This window comes from Orcinus orca, chromosome 5, assembly GCF_937001465.1.
Source record: "Orcinus orca chromosome 5, mOrcOrc1.1, whole genome shotgun sequence".
NCBI lineage: Eukaryota > Metazoa > Chordata > Mammalia > Artiodactyla > Delphinidae > Orcinus > Orcinus orca.
Window position 1 is genome coordinate 12674920 of NC_064563.1, and position 23248 is coordinate 12698167.

The 23248-nt window shown below is 40.2% G+C and overlaps 2 protein-coding genes across 5 annotated transcripts in view; one reads left to right on the forward strand and one right to left on the reverse strand.

Moving 5' to 3' along the window:
* The window catches only part of BTD (biotinidase), a 56407-nt gene that overhangs the window by 28337 nt on the left and 4822 nt on the right, over nt 1-23248 (reverse strand). The gene's annotated exons all lie outside the window — the stretch shown is intronic.
* LOC101278329 (zinc finger FYVE domain-containing protein 1-like) lies at nt 351-5650 on the forward strand. Its single transcript, XM_033431998.2, is given in 2 exon segments — nt 351-2227; nt 2230-5650. Coding segments are annotated over 2 exon segments (2271 nt in total). The 5' UTR covers nt 351-1917; the 3' UTR covers nt 4191-5650.

The window sequence follows — 23248 nt, forward strand, 5'->3', positions numbered from 1 at the left end:
TGAAGAAATCAAAGAGGAAATAAAAAAATACCTAGAGACAAATGACAACAAAAACACGATGATCCAAAACCTATGGGATGCAGCAAAAGCATTTCTAAGAGGGAAGTTTATAGCAATACAAGCCTACCTCAAGAAATAAGAAAAATGTCAAATAAACAATCTAACCTTATACCTAAAGGAACTAGAGAAAGAAGAACAAACAAAACCCAAAGTTAGTAGAAGAAGAGAAATCATAAAGATCAGAGCAGAAATAAATGAAATAGAAACAAAGAAAACAATAGTAAAGAGATCAATAAAACTAAAAGCTGGTTCTTTGAGAAGATAAACAACAAAATTGATAAACCATTAGCCAGACTCATCAAGAAAAAGAGGGAGAGGACTCAAATCAATAAAATTAGAAATGAAAAAGGAGAAGTTACAACAGATGCCACAGAAATACAAAGCATCCTAAGAGACTACTACAAGCAACTCTATGCCAATAAAATGGACAACCTGGAAGAAATGGACAAAGTCTTAGAAAGGTATAAGCTTCCAAGACTGAACCAGAAAGAAACAGAAAATATGAACAGACAAATCACAAGTGATGAAATTGAAACCGTGATTAAAAATCTTCCAACAAACAAAAGTCCAGGACGAGATGGCTTCACAGGTGAATTCTACCAAACATTTAGAGAAGAGCTAACACCCATCCTTCTCAAACTCTTCCAAAAAATTGCAGAGGAAGGAACACTCCCAAACTCATTCTATGAGGCCACCATCACCCTGATACCAAAAACAGACAAAGATACTACAAAAAAAGAAAATTACAGACCAATATCACTGATGAATATAGATGTAAAATTCCTCAACAAAATACTAGCAAACAGAATCCAACAACACATTAAAAGGATCATACACCATAATCAAGTGGGATTTATCCCAGGGATGCAAAATATTTATATTGCATATCAATATACACAAATCAATCAGTGTGATACACCATATTAACAAATTGGGAGCAGGGAGAAGTTCACTCGCATCAGCTGATCCTAAATGACAACAGGAGAGGAGGAACCCCAGGAGGCAGTGAAGGAGGAGGGGGATGGAAATGGAGATGAGGATGGATCCACTGGTGCCCTGAGGAATAGCCCACACCTCCACCGGGGCCCCGGGATCCCCTGACGCTTCCTCGCCACAGCAGAGCTGCTTCTTGGTAGGGTTCCCGGGATGCTGCGGTTGGGGAGGGAAGGGCATGGCCCTGCACCGGATGAGTGATAGCCCTGGAGCTCCCTCTGCCCCCGGAAGGAAGTGGGGGGCGGTGGAGGTGGGGGTGGTATAAACAATGGATGCGGCTCTGGCCTCTGCCAGCGTGGGGGGGATTTGGGGTGCCCTTCTTTGTTCTTAGACCTTGCTGCTGCCCCTCGGGTTGTGGTGGTGTTGTCCGGAAAGAAGGAAGGGTGAGGAATCCCCGGCTGAAGAGAGGCGTCGAGGTATCCTCTGAAATACTGACTTAAGCTGGATAATATTGAAAAGTTCCTGACCACTCTCTTTCATTACCAAAACCTTGTGTCTGAGGCCCCATGCATGTGCCCACCTCAGTGAACCCATCAGATCTCTCTCAGATAGCCATAACAGACCCTCTCAAGTTAATTTTAACCATATATTTGCCTGCACTTTATGGAGGATGAAACTATCAAGCCAAGTCAACATTGCTGCTGATCCAGGAGGCTTGGCAGCAGAAAATTAAACACCCGAACGTTTGTAAATGTGTGAAGAATTCTGATAGGACATCGAATGTTTTTTTAAAAACATTTTTTTAAGGGTGTTCAGAACCCTGTGGAGGCTGTGCTCAGTCTTCAGACTCAACGCCTTTGTCTTCACTTCTGGAGAAAGCCCAGGTACTGTTATATTGTAGATGCTTTCCTTCCCAGTCTGAATATGAGTGCGCAGACTTCCCCAGCAGAGAAGGGCCTGAACCCTGGGCTGTTGTGCCAGGAGAGTTACACCTGCAGCGAGACTGATGAAGCCGTCTCCGAGTGTGATGAGTGCTGCAGCCTGCAGTGTCTCCACTGCTAGGAGAAGCCCCAGCGGCAGGAGCGCCTGAGAAACCATGAGCGGATCAGACTCAAAGCTGGCCACGTCCCTTACTGTGACCCCTGCAAGGACCCCAGTGGGCGTTCTCCAGGTATGAAGCAGACGGCAGACGTGAGGTGCCAGACCTGTAAAATCAACTTGTGCCTGGAGTGCCAGAGAGGACTCATTCTGGGGGTAACAAAAGGAGGCACCCTGTTACTGTGTACCATGTGGCTAAGGTCCAGGCATTGCTGGAGGAAGAAGGGATGGATGAGGACACCAAGACAAAGAAGATGACTGAGAAGGTTGTGAGCTTCCTCCTAGTAGATGAGAATGAAGAAATTCAGGTAACGAATGAAGAGGACTTTATTAGGAAATTGGACTGCAAATCCTATCAGCATCTGAAAGTGGTTTCCATTTTTGGAAATACTGGGGATGAGAAGGCTCATACCCTCAACCACACTTTCTTTTGTGGCCGGGAAGTCTTCAAAGCCTCCCCTGCCCAGGAGTCCTGCACTGTTGGAGTGTGGGCGGCATATGATCCAGTCCACAAAGTAGCAGTGATAGACACAGAAGGGCTCTTGTGGGCTACAGAGAATCTAAGCCAGAGAACACGGCTGCTGCTGAAGGTCCTGGCCATTTCAGACCTCGTCATCTATCGAACTCATGCAGACCGACTGCACAATGACCTCCTCAAGTTCCTTGGGGACGCCTCAGAAGCTTACTTGAAGCACTTCACCAAGGAGCTCAAGGCTACCACTGCCCGCTGTGGCCTGGATGTCCCCCTGTCCACCCTGGGCCCTGATGTTATCGTTTTCCACGAGACTGTGCACACTCAGCTGCTAGACTCTAATCGCCCCTCCGAGGTGCCCGAGAAGCTCATCCAGGACCGGTTCCGGAAGCTGGGCCGCTTCCCTGAAGCCTTCAGTTCTATTCGTTACAAGGGAACGAGGACATACAATCCTCCCACGGACTTTTCTGGTCTTCGGTGTGCTTTGGAGCAACAACTAGAGAATAACAACACCCGTTCTCCCCGGCACCCGGGGATCATGTTCAAAGCTCTGAAGGCCCTCAGCGACCGCTTCAGCGGTGAGCTCCCCGATGACGAGATGGCACACAGCTCCCTTTTTCCAGATGAGTACTTCACCTGCTCCGTCCTGTGCCTCAGCTGTGGGGCTGGATGTAAGAACAGCATGAATCACGGGAAAGAAGGAGTACCTCGTGAAGCCAAAAGCCGCTGCAGATACTCTCACCAGTATGACAACCGGGTTTTTACCTGCAAGGCCTGCTACGAGAGAGGCAATGAAGTCAGTGTGGTGCCCAAGACGGCTGCTTCAACCGACTCCCCCTGGATGGGTCTCGCAAAATATGCCTGGTCTGGGTACGTAATCGAATGTCCCAACTGCGGCGTGGTCTATCGTAGCCGGCAGTACTGGTTTGGGAACCAATATCCTGTGGACACAGTGGTGCAGACAGAGATTGTGCATGTGTGGCCTGGAACTGATGGATTTCTGAAGGACAACAACAATGCTGCCCAGCGCCTCTTGGATGGGATGAATTTCATGGCTCAGTCGGTGTCTGAGCTTAGCCTTGGGCCCACCAAGGTTGTGACATCCTGGCTGACAGACCAGATCGCCCCTGCCTACTGGAGGCCCAACTCCCAGATCCTGAGCTGCAACAAGTGTGCTACACCCTTTAAAGATAATGACACCAAGCATCACTGCCGGGCCTGGGGGGAGGGCTTCTGTGACAGCTGTTCACCCACGACCCGGCCAGCGCTGGAGCGGGGCTGGGGCCCTGTGCCCGTGTGGGTGTGTGACAACTGCTATGAAGCCAGGAATTCTCAGTTAGAAGTTACTGAGGCACAGGTGGATGATGAGGGCGGGACGCTGATTGTTCGGAAGGTGGGCAAGTCCGTGCAGAACACTTTGGGAGCTGTGGTGACGGCCAATGACATACCACTAGGTTTGGTGAAGGATGCGGCCAGGCCGGTGTACTGGGTACCAGACCATGAGATCCTGCACTACCACAACTGCCAGAAGGGGTTCAGTGTCAAGCTTTCCAAGTACCACTGCTGGGCCTGCAGACAGGGCTTCTGTGATGAGTGTTCCCATGACCACTGGGCTGTCCCCTCTTGAGGCTGGGACCATCCTGTCCAAGTCTGCTTTAACTGCAATAAAACGCCTGGTGACCTTTAATGCCCCCCGCAAAAGTGAAGAATAAAACCCATATGATCGTCTCAATAGATGCAGAAAAGCTTCTGACAAAATTCAACACCCATTTATGATAAAAAAAACTCTCCAGAATGTGGGCATAGAGGGAACCTACCTCAACATAATAAAGGCCATATACAACAAACCCACAGCAAATATCATTCTCAGTGGTGAAAAACTGAAAGCATTTCCTCTAAGATCAGGAACAGGACAAGGATGTCCACTCTCACCACTATTATTCAACATAGTTTTGGAAGTCCTAGCCATGGCAATCAGAGAAGAAAAAGAAATAAAAGGAATACAAATTGGAAAAGAAGTAAAACTGTCACTGTTTGCAGATGACATGATACTATACATAGAGAATCCTAAAGATGCCACCAGAAAACTACTAGAGCTAATCAATGAATTTGGTAAAGTTGCAGGATACAAAATTAATGCACAGAAATCTCTTGCATTCCTACACACTAACAACAAAAGATCAGAAAGAGAAATTAAGGAAACAATTCCATTCATCATCGCAACAAAAAGAACAAAATACCTAGGAATAAATCTACCTAAGAAGGTAAAAGACCCGCACTCAGAAAATTATAAGACACTGATGAAAGAAATCAAAGATGACACGAACAGATGGAGAGATATACCATGTTCTTGGATTGGAAGAATCAATATTGTGAAAATGACTATAGTACCCAAAGCAACCTACAGAGTCAACGCAATCCCTATCAAATTACCAATGGCATTTTTTACAGAACTGGAACAAAAAATCTTAAAATTTGTATGGAGACACAAAAGACCCTGAATAGCCAATGCAATCTTGAGGGGAAAAAAATGGAGCTGGAGGAATCAGACTCCCTGACTTCAGACTATACCACAAAGCTACAGTAATCAAGACAATATGGTACTGGCACAAAAACAGAAATATAGATCAATGGAACAGGATAGAAAGCCCAGAGATAAACCCACGCACATATAGTCAACTAATCTATGACAAAAAAGGCAAGGATATACAATGGAGAAAAGACAGTCTCTTCAATAAGTGGTGCTGGGAAAACTGGACAGCTACATGTAAAAGAATGAAATTAGAACACTCCCTAACACCATACACAAAAATAAGCTCAAAATGGATTAGAGACCTAAATGTAAGACCAGACACTATAAAACTCTTAGAGGAAAACATAGGAAGAACACTCTTTGACATAAATCACAGCAAGATATTTTTTGATCCACCTCCTAGAGTAATGGAAATAAAAACAAAATTAAATGGGACCTTATGAAACTTAAAAGCTTTTGCAAAGCAAAGGAAACTAAAAACAAGACAAAAAGACAACCCTCAGAGTGGGAGAAAGGATATGCAAATGAATCAGCGGACAAAGGATTAATCTCCAAAATATATAAACACCTCGTGCAGCTCAATTTTTTTTTTTTTTTTTTTTTTCGGTACTTGGGCCTCTCACTGTTATGGCCTCTCCCATTGTGGAGCGCGGGCTCCGGACGCACAGGCTCAGCGGCCATGGTTCATGGGCCCAGCTGCTCCGCGCCATGTGGGATCTTCCCGGACCGGGACACCAACCTGTGTCCCCTGCATCGGCAGGCGGACTCTCAACCACTGCGCCACCAGGGAAGCCCCAGCTCAATTTTTATAAAAACAAACAACCCAATCCAAAAATGGGCAGAAGACCTAAATAGACATTTCTCCAAAGAGGACATACAGATGACCAAGAAGCACAAGAAAAGCTGCTCAACATCACTAATTATTAGAGAAATGCAAATCAAAATGACAATGAGGTATCACCTCACACCAGTTAGAATGAGCATCATCAGAAAATCCACAAACAACAAATGCTGGAGAGGGTGTGGAGAAAAGGGAACCCTCTTGCACTGTTGGTGGGAATGTAAATTAATACTGCTACTATGGAGAACAGTATGGAGGTTCCATAAAAAACTAAAAATAGAACTACCATATGACCCAGCAGTCCCACTACTGTGCATATACCCTGAGAAAACCATAATTCAAAAAGACACATGCACCCCAATGTTCATTGCAGCACTATTTACAATAGCCAGGTCATGGAAGCAACCTAAATGCCCATGAACAGACGAATGGATAAAGAAGATGTGATACATATATACAATGGAATATTACTCAGCCACAAAAATGAACGAAATCGAGTCATTTGTAGAGACGTGGATGGATCTAGAGACTGTCATACAGAGTGAAGTAAGTCAGAAAGAGAAAAACAAATATCGTATATTAACGCATATATGTGGAACCTAGAAAAATGGTACAGATGAACTGGTTTGCAAGGCAGAAATAGACACACAGATGTAGAGAACAAACGTATGGACAACAAGGGGGGAAAGTGGCCGGGGGGGTGGTTGTGGTGTGATGCATTGGGAGATTGGGATTGACATGTATACACTAATATGTATAAAATGGATAACTAATAAGAACCTGCTGTATAAAAAAATAAATTAAATTTCAAAAATTCAAAAAAAAATAGTACCACCAATTAATTGGATATAATTATAGACTACTTCATCCAATAACACCAGAATACACATTCTTCTCAAGCTTGCATGAAATATCCTGTATTCATCAAGATAGAAAACATTATGGGCCATAAAACATACCTTAACAAATTCTAAAGAACAGAAATCATGCAATGTCTGCATTCAGACCGCAATGGAATTAAACTAGAAATCAATAACAGAAAGATAACTGGGAAATCCTCAAATACTTGGAGATTGAACAACTTGCTTCTATGATAACACATGGGTCAAAGGAGAAATTTTAAAATATTTTGAACTAAATGAAAATACAACTTATGAAAACTTGTGAGATGCAGCGATAGGAGTGTAGAGAGGGATATTTGGAACAGTATTGAATACATATATTAGGAAAGAAAAGAGATCTAAGATCAATAATCTAAGCTTTGGTGTGACCAAGGTGGTAGAGTAGTAAGGCTCTGAGCTCACCTCCTCCCATTTTGGGTACACCAAAATTATACCTATTTACAAAACAACTATATGAGAACAACCTGAAGGCTAGCAGAAAAGATTTTCTACAACTAAAGATATAAAGAAGGAGCCACAGGAGACTGGTAGGAGGGGCAAAGATGCAGTTTAGTCAACACCCACAAACTGGAGGGTAATTACAATTGTGGAGGTTCTCCCCAAGGAGTGAAGGGTCTGAGTCCTACACTGGGCTCCAGCCCAGGGGTCCTGCATAGAGAAGATGAGTCCACAGAAGGTCTCGCTTTGAAAGTCAGTGGGGATTGCATAGGGGAGAGCCAGAGGGCTGAAGGAAATACAGACTCTGCTCTTAAAGGGCACAAGCAAAATCTCACAGGCTCCTAGACCCAGGGCAGAGGCAGTAATTTGAAAGGACCCTGGATCAGACCTACTTGCTGATCTTAGAGAGTCCTAGAGAGGCAAGAGGCAAATGGGGTCCCCCAGGGCACATAGATACTGATGGCAGCCATTTTGAGGTACTTGTTCTACCACGAGGACACTAGTGCTAGCAAGCACCATTCCGGAGTCCTCCCTCTAGCCTATTAGTGCTGGGGGCTTAGCTGCCCATCAGCAGATGGGCACCAGCCCTGTATCCCCCAGGGCCACACAGCCAGCCACCCTGGGACCCAGCCCTGTCCAACAGCAGGCCTTCCAAAACATATAAAACAGGCCCAGATAGGTTCACTGGTAAATTCTACCAAACACTTAAGGAAGAAATTATACTAATTCTTTACAATCTCTTCTAGAAGACAGAATCAGAGAGCATGCAGTCATCCCTTGGTATCCATGGTTCCAGGATCTGCTGCAGATACTAAATCCACGGATGCTCCAGTCCCAGAGCCGGCCCTCAGTACACAAGGTTCCACATCTGTGGATTCAACCAACTGCAGATTGTGTGGTACTGTAGCATTTATTGAAAAAAAAAAATCCACGTATAAGTGGACTCATGCAATTTAAACCCGTGTTGTTCAAGGATCAACTGTACTTCCAAACTCATTCTATGAGGCTGGCATTACCCTAATGCAAAAACCAGACAAAGACATTACAAGAAAATAAAACTGCAAAAATCCTCAACAAAATATTAGCAAATCCAATCCAATAATTTATAAAAAGGATTATACACCATGACCAAATGAGATTTATTCCAGGCATGCTAGGCTGATTCAACATTTGAAAATCAGTTCGTGTAATCCATCACAACAATGGACTAAAAAAGAAAAATTGGATGCAGAAAAAGCATTTGAATACACTAATATGTATAAAATAGATAACTAATAGAATCTGCTGTATAAAAAATAAATAAAATTAAATTTAAAATAAAGAAAAAGCATTTGATAAAATCCAAAACACTTCATGATAAAAACTCTCAGTAAACTAGGAATAGAGGGGGGAACTTCCTCAACATGTTCAAGAGCATCTACCAAAAAACCTACAGTTAGCATCATACTTAATGGTGAGAAAAACTCAGTTTTCCTACTAAGATCAGGTATAAAAACAAAGATGCTCCCTCTTGCCATTCTTTTTCGACATTGTACTAGAAGTTCTAGCTAATGCAATAAGACAATTAAAGGAAATAAAAGACATACAGATTGAGAAAGAAGATATAAACCTGTCTTTCTTTGCAGATGACATGATTATCTACGTAGAAAATCTGAAAGAACTGATAAAAATAAACCTCCTGGAACTAATAAGTGATTATAGCAAGGTTACAGGATAAAATTTTAATATACAAAATTCTATTGCTTTCCTAGGGACTTCCCTGGTGGTCCAGTGGTTAAGAGGATGCAGGGATCCAATGCAGGGGATGTGGGTTCGATCCCTGGTCGGGGAACTGGGATCCCACATGCCACGGGGCAACTAAGCCCACACGCCGCAACTACTGAGTCCACACGCCACAACTAGTGAGCCCACGTGCTGCAACTACAGAATCCATGTGCTCTGGAGCCCGTGCACCACAACGACAGAGCCTACGTGCTCTGCAGCCCATGTGCCACAACTAGAGAGAAGCCCATGAACCGCAACAAAAGATCCCACATGCTGCAACTAAGACCTGATGCAGCCAAAAATAAAATAAATAAATATTTTTTTTAAAAAGTCGATTGCTTTTCTATATACCAGCAATTAACAAGTGGAATTTGAAATGAAAAACACAATACCATTTACATTAGCACCCCAAAAATGAAATACTTAGGTATAAATCTAATGAAATATGTAAGAGATATATAAGAGAAATCACCAAACTCTGATGAATGAAATGAAAGGTGTTCATGGAGAGGAAGAATCAATATCGTCAAGATGTCAGTTCTTCCCTACTTGATCTACAGATTGAATCCGATCCCAAATAAAATCCCAGCAAGTTATTTTGTGGATATCGATAAACTGATTCAAAAGTTTATATGGAGAAACGAAAGACCCAGAATAGCCAATACACTACTGAAGGAGAAGAACAAAGTCTGAGAACTGACACTATCCAACTTCAAGACTTACTATAAAACTACAGTAATCAAGTCAGTGTGGTATTGGCAAAAGAATAAACAAATACATCAATAAAAAAATAAAACAGAGAGCACAGAAACAGATCTACATAAATACAGTCAACTGATCTCTGACAGGAGCAAAGGCAATACACTGAAGCAAAGACAGTCTTTTCAACAAATAGTGCTGGAACAAGTAGACATTACATGCAAGAAAATCAGTCTAGACACTGATCTTACCCTCTATGTGTTTTGTCCAATACCACCAAACAATTAACTCAGTTCTGACACTATCTACTTAAAGGTAGTGTCAGATCCCACAGCCTAAGGGCTCACTCCTTCCCCACTTTAGATAATAATTGCAAATCCAGGTTATCTGTTCTTCTGACTGACTAGTTACAGAGATTCCCACAACCCTCTCCTCCTGTTTGGTAATTTGCTAGAGCAACTTACAGAACTCAGAAACATTTATTTACATTAACAGTTAATTAAAAAAGACATGATAAAAGATAAAGATAAAAAAGCCAGATGAAGAGGCATATAGGAGCAAGGTATATGGGAAGGGGTGCCCTCTCCCTGTATCTCCAAATGTTCACCAACCCAGAAGCTCTCTGAACCCCGTCTTTTTGGGTATGCTTGATTAAATCACTGGCCATTGGTGACTGAACTCAAACTCCATCCCCTCCCCTCTCCCAGGAGGTCAGGGGCTAAATTACAACCCTTCAATCACATGGTTGATTACCCTGGCAATCAGACCCCATACTTAGGGGCTTTCCAAAATTTAACACATTAACATAAACTCAGGTGTGGTTGAAAGGGGCTTGTTATGAATATCAGAAGACACATATTGCCCTTATCACTTCGGAAATTCCAAGGGTTTTAGGAGCCCTGTGATAGAAATGGGGATGAATACTAAACATATATTTGTTATTATAAATTTCATCACATACACCCTTCACAAAAATTAACTCAAAATGGATCACAGATCTAAATGTAAAGTGTAAAACTACAAAACTCCTAGAAGATAACATGGGAGAGAACCTAGATAACCTTGAGTATGGTGATGACTTCTTAGATACAACACCAAAGGCATGATCCATGAAAGAAATAACTGATAAGCTGGACTTCATTAAAATTAAAAACTTCTGTCCTGTGCCCAGAAATAAACTCACACACCTGAAACAGGAGGGAAGGGGGCAGGATACAACCTGTAAAAGAATGGCATAGCTATTGGATAAAAAATAAACCGGTTAGAACCAACTAGGTCCAAGATGGAGGAAGATTCCACTTCCAGGAGACCTTGAGCCTAATTATATGTTCACTGTATACATTAGCATAAGCTACATGACACACCCACCAGTGCCATGACAGTTCCAAGGTTAACCATATAAGGTCAAAAAGTGGGCAGTTGCTCAATTCCTGGAAATCCCCACTCCTTCTCCAAAATAGTTGGAGTAATCCTTCCATTTGCTAGCCTATGAAATTACCCATCCCATAAAAACTAACCACCCCATATTTTGGGGCCTCTCGCCTTCTGAGATGGCCCACATATTATGTAGTGTGTTTCTCCCAGGGCCATTCTCGCCTTTTGAGATGGACCGTATTCTGTCTATGGAATGTGTATCTCTTTAAATAAATCCATTTCTTACCTATCACTTCCACTGAAAGTCTCTCACTGAATTCTTTCTGCGATGAGACATAAAGAAACTGAGCTTAAGTCCTGGGACCAGGTGTGTGATCGCAATTAAAAGAGAGTGGGTTCAATCCTAAAGATGCTACCAGAAAACTACTAGAGCTAATCAATGAATTTGTTAAGTAGCAGTATACAAAATTAATGCACAGAAATCTCTGGCATTCCTATACACTAATAATAAATAATGAAGTGAAATCAAGAAAACACTCCCATTTACCATTGCAACAAAAAGAATAAACTATCTAGGAATAAACCTACCTAAGCAGACAAAAGACCTATATGCAGAAAATTATAAGATACTGATAAAAGAAATTAAAGATGATACAAATAGATGGACAGATATACCATGTTCTTGGATTGGAAGAATCAACATTGTGAAAATGACTCTACTACCCAAAGCAATCTACAGATTCAATGCAATCCCTATCAAACTACCACTGGCATTTTTCACAGAACTAGAACAAAAAATTTCACAATTTGTATGGAAACACAAAAGACCCTGAATAGCCAAAGCAATCTTGAGAACGAAAAACGGAGCTGGAGGAATCAGGCTCCCTGACTTCAGACTATACTACAAAGCTATAGTAATCAAGACAGTATGGTACTGGCACAAAAACAGAAAGATAGATCAATGGAACAGGATAGAAAGCCCAGAGATAAACCCACGCACATATGGTCACCTTATCTTTGATAAAGGAGGCAGGAATGTACAGTGGAGAAAGGACAGCCTCTTCAATAAGTGGTGCTGGGAAAACTGGACAGGTACATGTAAAAGTATGAGATTAGTTCATTCCCTAACACCATACAAAAAAATAAACTCAAAATGGATTAAAGACCTAAATGTAAGGCCAGAAACTATCAAACTCCTAGAGGAAAACATAGGCAGAACACTCTATGACATAAATCACAGCAAGATCCTTTTTGACCCACCTCCCAGAGAAATGGAAATAAAAGCAAAAATAAACAAATGGGACCTAATGAAACTTCAAAGCTTTTGCACAGCAAAGGAAACCATAAACAAGACCAAAAGACAACACTCAAAATGGGAGAAAATATTTGCAAATGAAGCAACTGACAAAGGATTAATCTCCCAAATTTATAAACAGCTTATGCAGCTCAATAACAAAAAACAAACAACCCAATCCAAAAATGGGCAGAAGACCTAAATAGACATTTCTCCAAAGAAGATATACAGACTGCCAACAAACACATGAAAGAATGCTCAACATCATTAATCATTAGAGAAATGCAAATCAAAACTACAATGAGATATCATCTCACACTGGTCAGAATGGCTATCATCAAAAAACCTACAAACAACAAATGCTGGAGAGGGTGTTGAGAAAAGGGAACACTCTTGCACTGCTGGTGTGAATATGAATTGGTACAGCCACTATGGAGAACAGTATGGAGGTTCCTTAAAAAACTACAAATAGAACTACCATATCACCCAGCAATCCCACTACTGGGCACATACCCTGAGAAAACCATAATTCAAAAAGAGTCATGTACCAAAATGTTCATTGCAGCCCTATTTACAATAGCCCGGAGATGGAAACAACCTAAGTGTCCATTAGATCCATCAACCTAAGTGTCCATCCATCAGATGAATGGATAAAGAAGATGTGGCACATATATACAATGGAATATTACTCAGCCATAAAAAGAAATGAAATTGAGCTATTTGTAATGAGGTGGATGGACCTAGAGTCTGTCATACGAGTGAAGTAAGTCAGAAAGAGAAAGACAAATACCGTATGCTAACACATATATATGGAATCTAAGAAAAAAAATGTCATGAAGAACCTAGGGGTAAGACAGGAATAAATACACAGACCTACTAGAGAATGGACTTGAGGATATGGGGAGGGGGAAGGGTAAGCTGTGACAAAGTGAGAGAGTGGCATGGATATATATACATTACCAAATGTAAGCTAGTGGGAAGCAGCCACATAGCACAGGGAGATCAGCTCGGTGCCCTGTGACCACCTAGAGGGGTGGGATAGGGAGGGTGGGAGGGAGGGAGATGCAAGAAGGAAGAGATATGGGAACATATGTATATGTATAACTGATTCACTTTGTTATAAAGCAGAAAATAACACACCATTGTAAAGCAATTATACTCCAATAAAGATGTAAAAAAAAAAAAAAAAAAAGAGAGAGAGAGAGAGTGGATTCAAGTCCCAATCTGGGTTTTGGCTGTGTTCGAGTCCCAATCTGAGGTGTGCAGTTTCACACCTATGGTCAATTAATCTTCAATAAAGGAGGCAAGAATTTACAATGGAGAAAAGTCAGTCTCTTCAGCAAGTGGTGTTAAGAAAGCTGGACAGCCGCATGTAAATCAATGAAGTCACAACATACCTTCACACCATACACAAAAATAAACTCAAAATTGTTTAAGACTAAAATATAAGACAGGTCACCACAAAACTCGTAGAAGAGAACATAGGAGTTCTCTCGCAAAACATTCTCTGATGTGAATCACACCAATGTTTCTTTAGGTCAGTCTTCCAAGGCAATAGAAATAAAAGCAAAAATAAACAGGACCTAATCAAACTCATAAGCTTTTGTACAGCAAAGGAAACCATAAACAAAATGAAAAGACAACCTATGGACGGGGAGACAGTATTTGCAAATGATGCGACTGACAGGGGCTTAATTTCCAAAATATACAAACAGCTCATACAACTCAATAACAATAAAACCCAAATAACTCAATCAAAAAGTGGGCAGAAGATCTAAATAGACATTTCTCCAAAGAAGACATATAGATGGCCAACAGGCACGTGAAAAGATGCTCAACATTGCTAACTATTAGAGAAATGCAAATCAAAACTACAGTGAGGTATCACCTCACGCTGGCCAGAATGCCCATCATTAAAAAGTCTAAAAATAAATGCCGGAGAGGGTGTGGAGAAAAGGGAACCCCCCTACACTGTGGGTGGGAATGTAAATAGGTGCAGCCACTATGGAGAACAGTATGGAGATTCCACAAAAAACTAAAAACAGAGTTGCCATATGATCCAGCAATCCCTTCTTGGGTATAGATCCAAAGAAAACACTAATTCAAAAAGATACATGCACTCCTATGTTCATAGCAGCACTTTTTACAACAGCCAAACATGGAAGCAACCTAAATGTCCATCAACAGATGAATGGATAAAGAAGATGTCATATATATACATACATACAAACATACACACACACACACACACACACACACACACACACACTCGAATACTACTCAGCCATAAAAAAGAATGAAATAATGTCATTTGCAGCAACATGGATGGACCTAGAGATTATCATACTAAGTGAAGTAAGTCAGACAGAGAAAGACAAATAGTATATGATATCACTTGTATGTGGAATCTAAAATATGACACAAATGAACTTATTTATGAAACAGACTCAGACATAGAAAACAAACTTATGAATACCAAAGGGAAAAGGGGGTAGGGGAGGGATAAATTAGGAGTTTGGGATTAGCAGATACAAACTACTCTATATAAAATAGATAAACAACAAGGTCCTTCTGTATAGCACAGGAAACTATACTCAATATCCTGTAATAAACCATATTGAAAAAGAATGTATACATATGTATAACTGAATCACTTTGCTGTATACCAGAAATTAACACAACATTGTAAATCAACTATACCTCAAATTAAAAACAAAACAAAACAAAAAAAACAACAACAACTTCTGCTCTGTGTAAGACAATGTCAAGAGAATAAGACAAGCCACAGACTAGGAGAAAATATCTGCAAAAGATAAAAGATGGTTACCCAAAATATAAAAAGATCTCTTAAATTCAACAATAAGAAAACAAACAAATCAATTCAAAATAGGCAAAAGATCTGAACAATCACCTCACCAAAGAAGATATATAGATGACAAATAAGCATATGAAAAGATGCTTCACATCATGTATCATTAGGAAACTGCAAGTTAAAACAATGATAGATACCACTAAACACCTAATAAATGGCCAAAACTGAGAATTGAGAACCCTGACAACACCAAATGCTGGCAAGGATGTGGAGCAACATGAACTCTCATTCACAGCTGGTGGGAATACAAAGGTACAGCCACTTTGGGAAAAAAACTGGTAGTTCCTTAAAACCTAAACATACAGTTCTCTTACCATGTGATCCAGCAGCCATATACCTGTATTTCCCCAAATGAGTTGAAAACTTATGTCCATGCAAAAACCTGCACGTAAGTGTTTACAGCCACTTTATTCATAAGTGCCAATACTTGGAAGCAACTGAGAGTAAGTGAATGGATAAACCGTGGTCCATCCAAACAATGGAATATTGTTCAGCATTAAGAAGAAAGGAACTATTAAGCCATGAAAAGACATGGAGGAAACTTAGATGCATTTTACTAAGTGAAAGAAGCCAATCTGAAAAGGGTATATATGTGTGACTTCAACTATATGACATTCTGGAAAAGGCAAAACTGTGGAGACAGTAAAAAGTTCAGAAGGGAGGGCTAAACAGGTGGAGCACAGAGGATTTTTAGGGCAGTGAAGCCATTCTGTATGATACTAGAGTGGGGGATACATTTCATTATACATTTGTCAAACCCCACAAAATGTACATATAACACTAAGTGAATCCTAATGTGAATTACAAACTTTGGGTAATAATGATATTATCCAAATAATAATGCAATACCCAGTGCAATAATGCAATAATGATGTCAGACAAACATATAAACACCTGCCTGCCAGCAAAAGTAACTATCTGACATAGAAACTGGTACATCTCATCTTGGGTTTTGAAGGGGGGAAAAAGTATCCCCTGAGAAGTTATAACAAAGGTTTCCTTATGTGGGTTTAGGATTCAAATTCACAGATGTGGGATTCCCTGGTGGCGCAGTGGTTGAGAGTCTGCCTGCCGATGCAGGGGACACGGGTTCGTGCCCTGGTCCGGGAAGATCCCACATGCCGCGGAGCGGCTGAGCCCGTGAGCCATGGCCACTAAGCCTGCGTGTCTGGAGCCTGTGCTCCGCAACGGGAGAGGCCACAACAGTGAGAGGCCTGCGTACCGCAAAAAAAAACAAAAACAAAAACAAAATTTTACTCCAGTTAAAAGAGAAAACTGAATCAAGCCAACAATCACAGAAGAAATAACAAAGTTATCATACAACTATTCCCTTTCCATCCTCCACCCTCAAAGCAGGCCCAGACAGTTTCCAGAGGAATTCTTCCTAATTATAAAGGAGCAGATAATCCCAATGCTACTCAGTGTACCAGAACATAGTAAAAGAAGAAAAGTTTTTCTAATGAAGTGAGGAAATTCTGGTAACAAAATATAACAAAGTTCCACGATGTTATCTAGAATCCCGGATCTTCCTCTCTGTGCTTCTCTGTCCTCAGCATGCAGCAGCTACCGTCTTCAGGGTCACCTCGTGGTCACAAGAAGACTGCTACAAGCCCAATGCCATGCTGCGTGGAAGAGTAGGAGGGTATCTGTTCAATCAGCTTTCCCCAAAGCCCTGCCCACTGACTTCATTTAAATTGCTCTGGCCAGGGAATTCCCTGGCAGTCCAGTGGTAAGGACTCGGCACTTTCACTGCCGTGGCCCAGGTTCCATCCCTGGTCAGGGAAATAAGATCCTGCAAGCCACGCAGCGTGGCCCAAAAAACAAAAATTCCTCTGGCCAACAAGGGAACTCACGACCACTCCGAGCTATAAGGAAGGCTGGGGAGTAAGCTGCATTACCATTTTGAATAAAATCAAGATTTTGCCAGATAAAATACAGGAGGCACAGTTAAGTTTGAGTTTGGATGTTGGAACATACGCTGAAAAATTATTCATTATTTACCTGAAATTCAAATTTAGCTGAGAGTCCTGGGTGTCCTGTTTTGTTCATTTTGTTTTTCTAAATCTGGCAATTCTACCCATAATTGGCCAAGTAACCATTACACTGATTTTTATAGTTATCACTTCCTTTAAAAAATAAATAAAGCTTTATCACCTAATGTATATCCTTACGCAGTATACTTTAGTCTTTCCAATTAAAAAGAATTGATATATCCTTTAAGTCTCTTTTAATCTATAGGTTCCTTTTCCATTCCTTTTATTTCCTTAAAATCAGCCTGTTGGAGAAGCCTGGTCATTTTACCTGTAGATTTTCCAATAGAATGCATTTTGCTTGCACATACATGGTAAGATTCAAACTTTTCCCCTTTCCTTGGTACTTCTTGCAAATCGACAGTTGAATCCAGAGATTGTACTGGACTCAGGTTCCATCCCTTTAGGAAGACTATGGGTGGTAGTATGTTCTTTCAACATGAGGCTTATGTCTGACTTTCTTTTTATGATCTTAGCACAAAACATTAACCCTTAATACTATTTTCTATTCGTTAGGGATTGCAAAATGCTGGTATTCTATCATTTCATTTTTATTCATTAATTGGAATACTTTTCAAAAAGAGGTATTTTATTTTATCTACTATTTGGTTATCTAATGGTACAGTTCATAAAGGAAAGGCAGGATAAATGCTAGATTCTCTCTCCCATTCTTTTTTTTTTTTTTTTTCAATTTTTATTGGAGTATAGTTGATTTACAATGTTGTATTAGTTTCAGGTATACAGCAAAGTGAATCAGTTATACATACACATATATCCACTCTTTTTTTAGATTCTTTTCCCATATAGGACATCACAGAGTACTGAGTAGAGTTACCTGTCCTATACAGTAGGTTCTTATTAGTTATCTATTTTATATATAGTAGTGTGTATATGTCAATCCCAACCCCCACTTCATCCCTGCCCCCTTATCCCCTGGTAACCATAAGTTTGTTTTCTACATCTGTGACTCTACTTCTGTTTTGTAAATAAGTTCATCCGTACCCTTTTTTTTAGATTCCACATATAAGTAATATCTTATGATATTTGTGTTTCTGTATCTGACTTACTTCACTCAGTATGACAATCTCTAGGTCGATCCATGTGGCTGCAAATGGCACTATTTTGTTCTTTTTTATGGCTGAGTAACATTCCATTGTATAGATGTACTACATCTTCTTTATCCATTCCTCTGTTGATGGATATTTAGGTTACTTCCACGTCCTGGCTATTGTAAACAGTGCTGCAATGAACTTTGGGGTGCATGTATCTTTTCGAATTACGGTTTTCTCCGGGTATATGCCTAGGAGTGGGATTGCTTCTCTCCCATTCTTTTTATTTTTATTTATTTATTTACTTATTTTAATTTTATTTTTTATTTATTTGCTTTTGGCTGTCTTGGGTCTTCATTGCTGTGCGCGGGCTTTCTCTAGTTGTGGTGAGTGGGGGCTACTCTTTCTTGTGGTGCACAGGCTTCTCACTGTGGTGGCTTCTCTTGTTGCAGAGCACGGGCTCCAGGCATGTGGGCTTCAGTAGTTGTGGCACATGGGCTCAGTAGTTGTGGCCCCCAGGCTCTAGAGCGCAGGCTCACTAGTTGTGGCACACGGGCTTAGTTGCTCCGCGGCATGTGGGATCTTGCCAGACCAGGGTTCAAACCTGTGTCCCCTGCATTGGCAGGTGGATTCCCAACCACTGCGCCACCAGGGAAGTCCCTCCCCTTCTTTTAAAAATCAGTTTTCAAGATAAGAAACTGGTATCTCTATTATTTTCTGAAGGTGACCAATTTTTTAAAAGTATTATGAACTCATGGATTTAAACATATTTCATGGATTTCTTTCCATTGCAATTATTATCATTATTGAAACTCATCCTACATTACCCTAATAGTTTCTGATACCTTTTTTGTAATCTAACATTAAAAGATGTCCCAACCTTATTGTGTACATTTCCTGGCTCAGCTCTGAAGTGGCCATTTTGCCAAGAAGCCTTGCATACAAAACGATTCTTTGAAAAGACTAATGAAATAAACAAGACTCCATCAAGACTAATCAAGGAGAAAAGTAAACAAATACACACATGAACATGAAAAAATTAAAAGGGAACATAACTGTGATTACAACAAAAATTTTAGAACTGATTATTGGATGCCCTAGAACAAATCTATGTTAAAGGGATATGTGGATGAAATACACAATTTTCTAGGAAAATAAAACTTACCAAAACTAAGTCCAAAAAAGATAGAAAAATGAAGCTGACCAATTGCCCAAGAAAAATTAAATGATCAGGACTGCCCTGGTGGTCCAGTGGTTAGGACTTTGCCTTCCAATGCAAGGGGTGCGGGTTCGATCCCTGGTTGGGGAGCTAAGTTCCCACATGCCTTGGGGCCAAAAAACCAAAACAGAAGCACTATTGTAACAAACTCAATAAAGACTTAAAAAAAAAATGGCCCACATCAAAAAAATATATCTTAAAAAAAAAAAAGAAAAATTAAATTATCAAAGACTCTCTAAAGGCACCAATACTGCTATATTTTTCAGTGGAATTCTCCCAAACATTCAAGGGAAAGATACATACTGTATCTTTATTATACAAACATATTTATACATACATATTTTATACAAACTATTCTGAAAAATTTTAAAAGACAGTATAACCTTGAAACCCAAGCTAGATAAGGATAGTTTAAGAAAGGAAAATAGGGGGCTTCCCTGGTGGCGCAGTGGTTGAGAGTCCACCTGCCGATGCAGGGGACATGGGTTCGTGCCCCGGTCCGGGAGGATCCCACATGCCGTGGAGCGGCTGGGCCCGTGAGCCATGGCCGCTGAGCCTGCATGTCCAGAGCCTGTGCTCCACAACGGGAGAGGCCACAACAGTGAGAGGCCCGCATACGGCAAAAAAAAAAAAAAGCAAACTAACTAAGCAATGTCTAAGAAGAAAATCATCATGACCAAGTTGGGTTTATCACAAGAATGATGGATCATTTAATATGAGAAAGTGTATCAACTTAATTCACCACCTTAATAAATTAAAGGAAATTAAAATGTGACTTATCAGCACTTCTTATCTATATTGTACTGGAGGTCTTAGCCAGTGCAATAAGATAAGAAAAAGAAGTATATCCAAAGAAGAAATGCAGATGGCCAACAAACACATGAAAGGATGCTCAACATCACTAGTCATCAGGAAAATGCAAATCAAAACCACAATAAGATATCACTTTATACCTGTCAGAATGGCTATCATCAAAAAGAACACAAATAACAAATGTGGTGAGGATGTGGAGAAAGGGAATCCTTGTACACTGTTGGCGGGAATGTTATTTGGTATAGTCACTGTGGAAAACAGTAGGGAGGTTCCTCAAAAAAATAAAAATAAAACGACCATATGACCCAGCAATTCTACTCCTGGGTATATATCTAAAAAAACCCCAAAACGCTAATTTCAAAAAGATACAAGCACCCCAGTGTTCACAGCAGCACTATTTACAGTTGCTAAGATATGGAAGCAAACCAAGCGTCCAACAGATGAACAGGTAGAGAAGATGTGGTGTCTGTGTGTATATGCCTACACACATACATACACACACATAATGGAATACTACTCAGCCATATAAAAGAATGCGGTTTTGCCATTTGCAACAACATGGATGGACTTGGAGAGTATTATGTCAAGCGAAATAAGTCAGAGAAAGACAAATACTGTGTGATATCACTTATATGTGGAATCTAAAAAATACAACAAACTAGTGAATATAACAAAAAAGAAGTAAAACTCAGAGATGTAGAGGACAAACTAGTGGTTACCAGTGGGGAGAGGGAAGAGGGAAGGGGCATTAAGAGGTGCAAACTATTATGTATATAGTAAGCTACAAGGATATATTGTATAACATAGGGAATATAGCCAATATTTTATAATAACTATAAATGGAGTATAACCTTTAAAAAATAAAAATAAAATAAATAAAATTTAGGAATGTTAAAAAAAGAAAAAGAAGTATAAAAGATATAAGAATAGGAAAAGAAGAAACAAAACTTTCATTAATGATATGATTATCTACGAAGAAACCCAAGAGCATCTATAAGCAAATTATAATTAATAAGAAAATACAGTAGTTAAATTTAAGACCAGCATAAGAAAATTAATTGCATTCTAATACATTGGCCCCCCCAAACTAGAAAATGCAAATAACTAAACAGTAAGATACTTAGAAATAAACATAAGAAAAGATTTTAATTAAAAGATTAAGGAAGAGTAAAATAAATGGAGAGATATATAATGCTCATGGCAAGAGAGACTCAATATAAAGATATCGTTCTATCCAAATTAATTTATGAACAATGTAATTCCAATGAGTATTTCATGGAATTCGAGAAACTGATTCTATAATATGTACGAAAGAGAAAAAGGCTATGAATAAACCTAGAGGCAGAATAATGGCCCCGCAAAGATGTTCACATCCTAATCCCCAGAATCTGTGAGTATGTTAGGTTACATGGTAAAGGGGAATTAAGGTTGCTAATTAGCTGACTCTGAGATAGGGAGATTATCCCGGTAAACTTAATGTAATCACCAGCATCCTTGGGAGTGAAAGAGGGAGGCAGAAGAAGGGATGGCAGCATTAGAAGGACTTGGCCTGATACTGCTCACTTTGAAGATGGAGTCAAGAACTTGAGAGGCCTCTAGAAGCTAGAAGGAGAAAGGCATGGATTCTCTCCTAGAGCCTCCAGAAAGGAACGTGCTCCTGCCAACACCTTGCTGTTATCCCAGTGAACCCCATTTCAGATTTCTGAACTACAGAACTGTTAAAATAATAAATTTATGTTGTTTTAAGCCATTAATTTTGTGGTAATTTTTTACAGCAGTGATAGGAAACTAATTACAATAGATAAGATGGTTTCAAAAGAACAAAGTAGGACTTGTCCTAAAATAAAGACTTATTTTAAAAATATAGAAATTAAGATAGTGTAGGACTGGTGTTGGGATAGGAAAAGAACAGAGAGTCCAGAGACAGACCACACATATATGGCAACTTGATAGATAACATGGATCAGTGGGATAAGAATGAACTATACCATCAAAGGTGCTTGGACAACAGGTAGTTTAGTAAATTGACTACAAAAATGGCTAGCAATTATTCCTCTCTCTGTGTTCATTTTCCTTTATCATGTAACATTAATGCCATCCCACTCAGAGACTGAGCTCTACCTATAACTTACTTTGGCTAATGCGATGTTAGCAAACATGGGAACACAAAGGCTTCTGCCATGGGATTTGTCCCTTTTTGCAACCTGCTGCCAATAAAAGAAGCCCAGGGAAGCCTGCTGAATGATGAAAGATATATGGCACAGTGGGGATAAGCCTGCCACCGCTGGGGACCGGGGGTCAACTTCCAGTGGCAGAGTGACCTAGCTGACTAGCAACTGATCACAGACACATGAAGAAGCCCAGCTGAGCCCAGCCTCACAGGATTATAAATTAAATAAATGGTGGTTGTTTTAGGTCACTGAGTTTTAGAGTGGTTAATTACACATCAAAATCTAATTGATATATATATTATATGGAAAAAAACCCTGGATTGCTACTTCTCATCATATATATAAATCAATTTCAGGTAGACCAAGAGGCTTAAATATTTAAAAAAACTAAACTTTTAATGAAAATATAGAAAAAAAACTCCATATAACCTCAGTTTAGGGAAAGTTTTTTCAAGCAAGATACAAAGAGTATAAAATAAAGGAAAAGAATTGTCAGTTGTGGGAATTCCCTGGTGGTCCAGTGGTTAGGACTCCACACTTCCACTGCACGGGACGTGGGTTCAATTCCTGGTTGGGGAACTAAGGTCCCACAAGCCGCACTCCACAGCCGAAAAACAAAATTGTCAGTTGTGACCACACACCGAAAAAACACAAAATTTTGTACCTCAAAAGTAACAAAGTTAAAA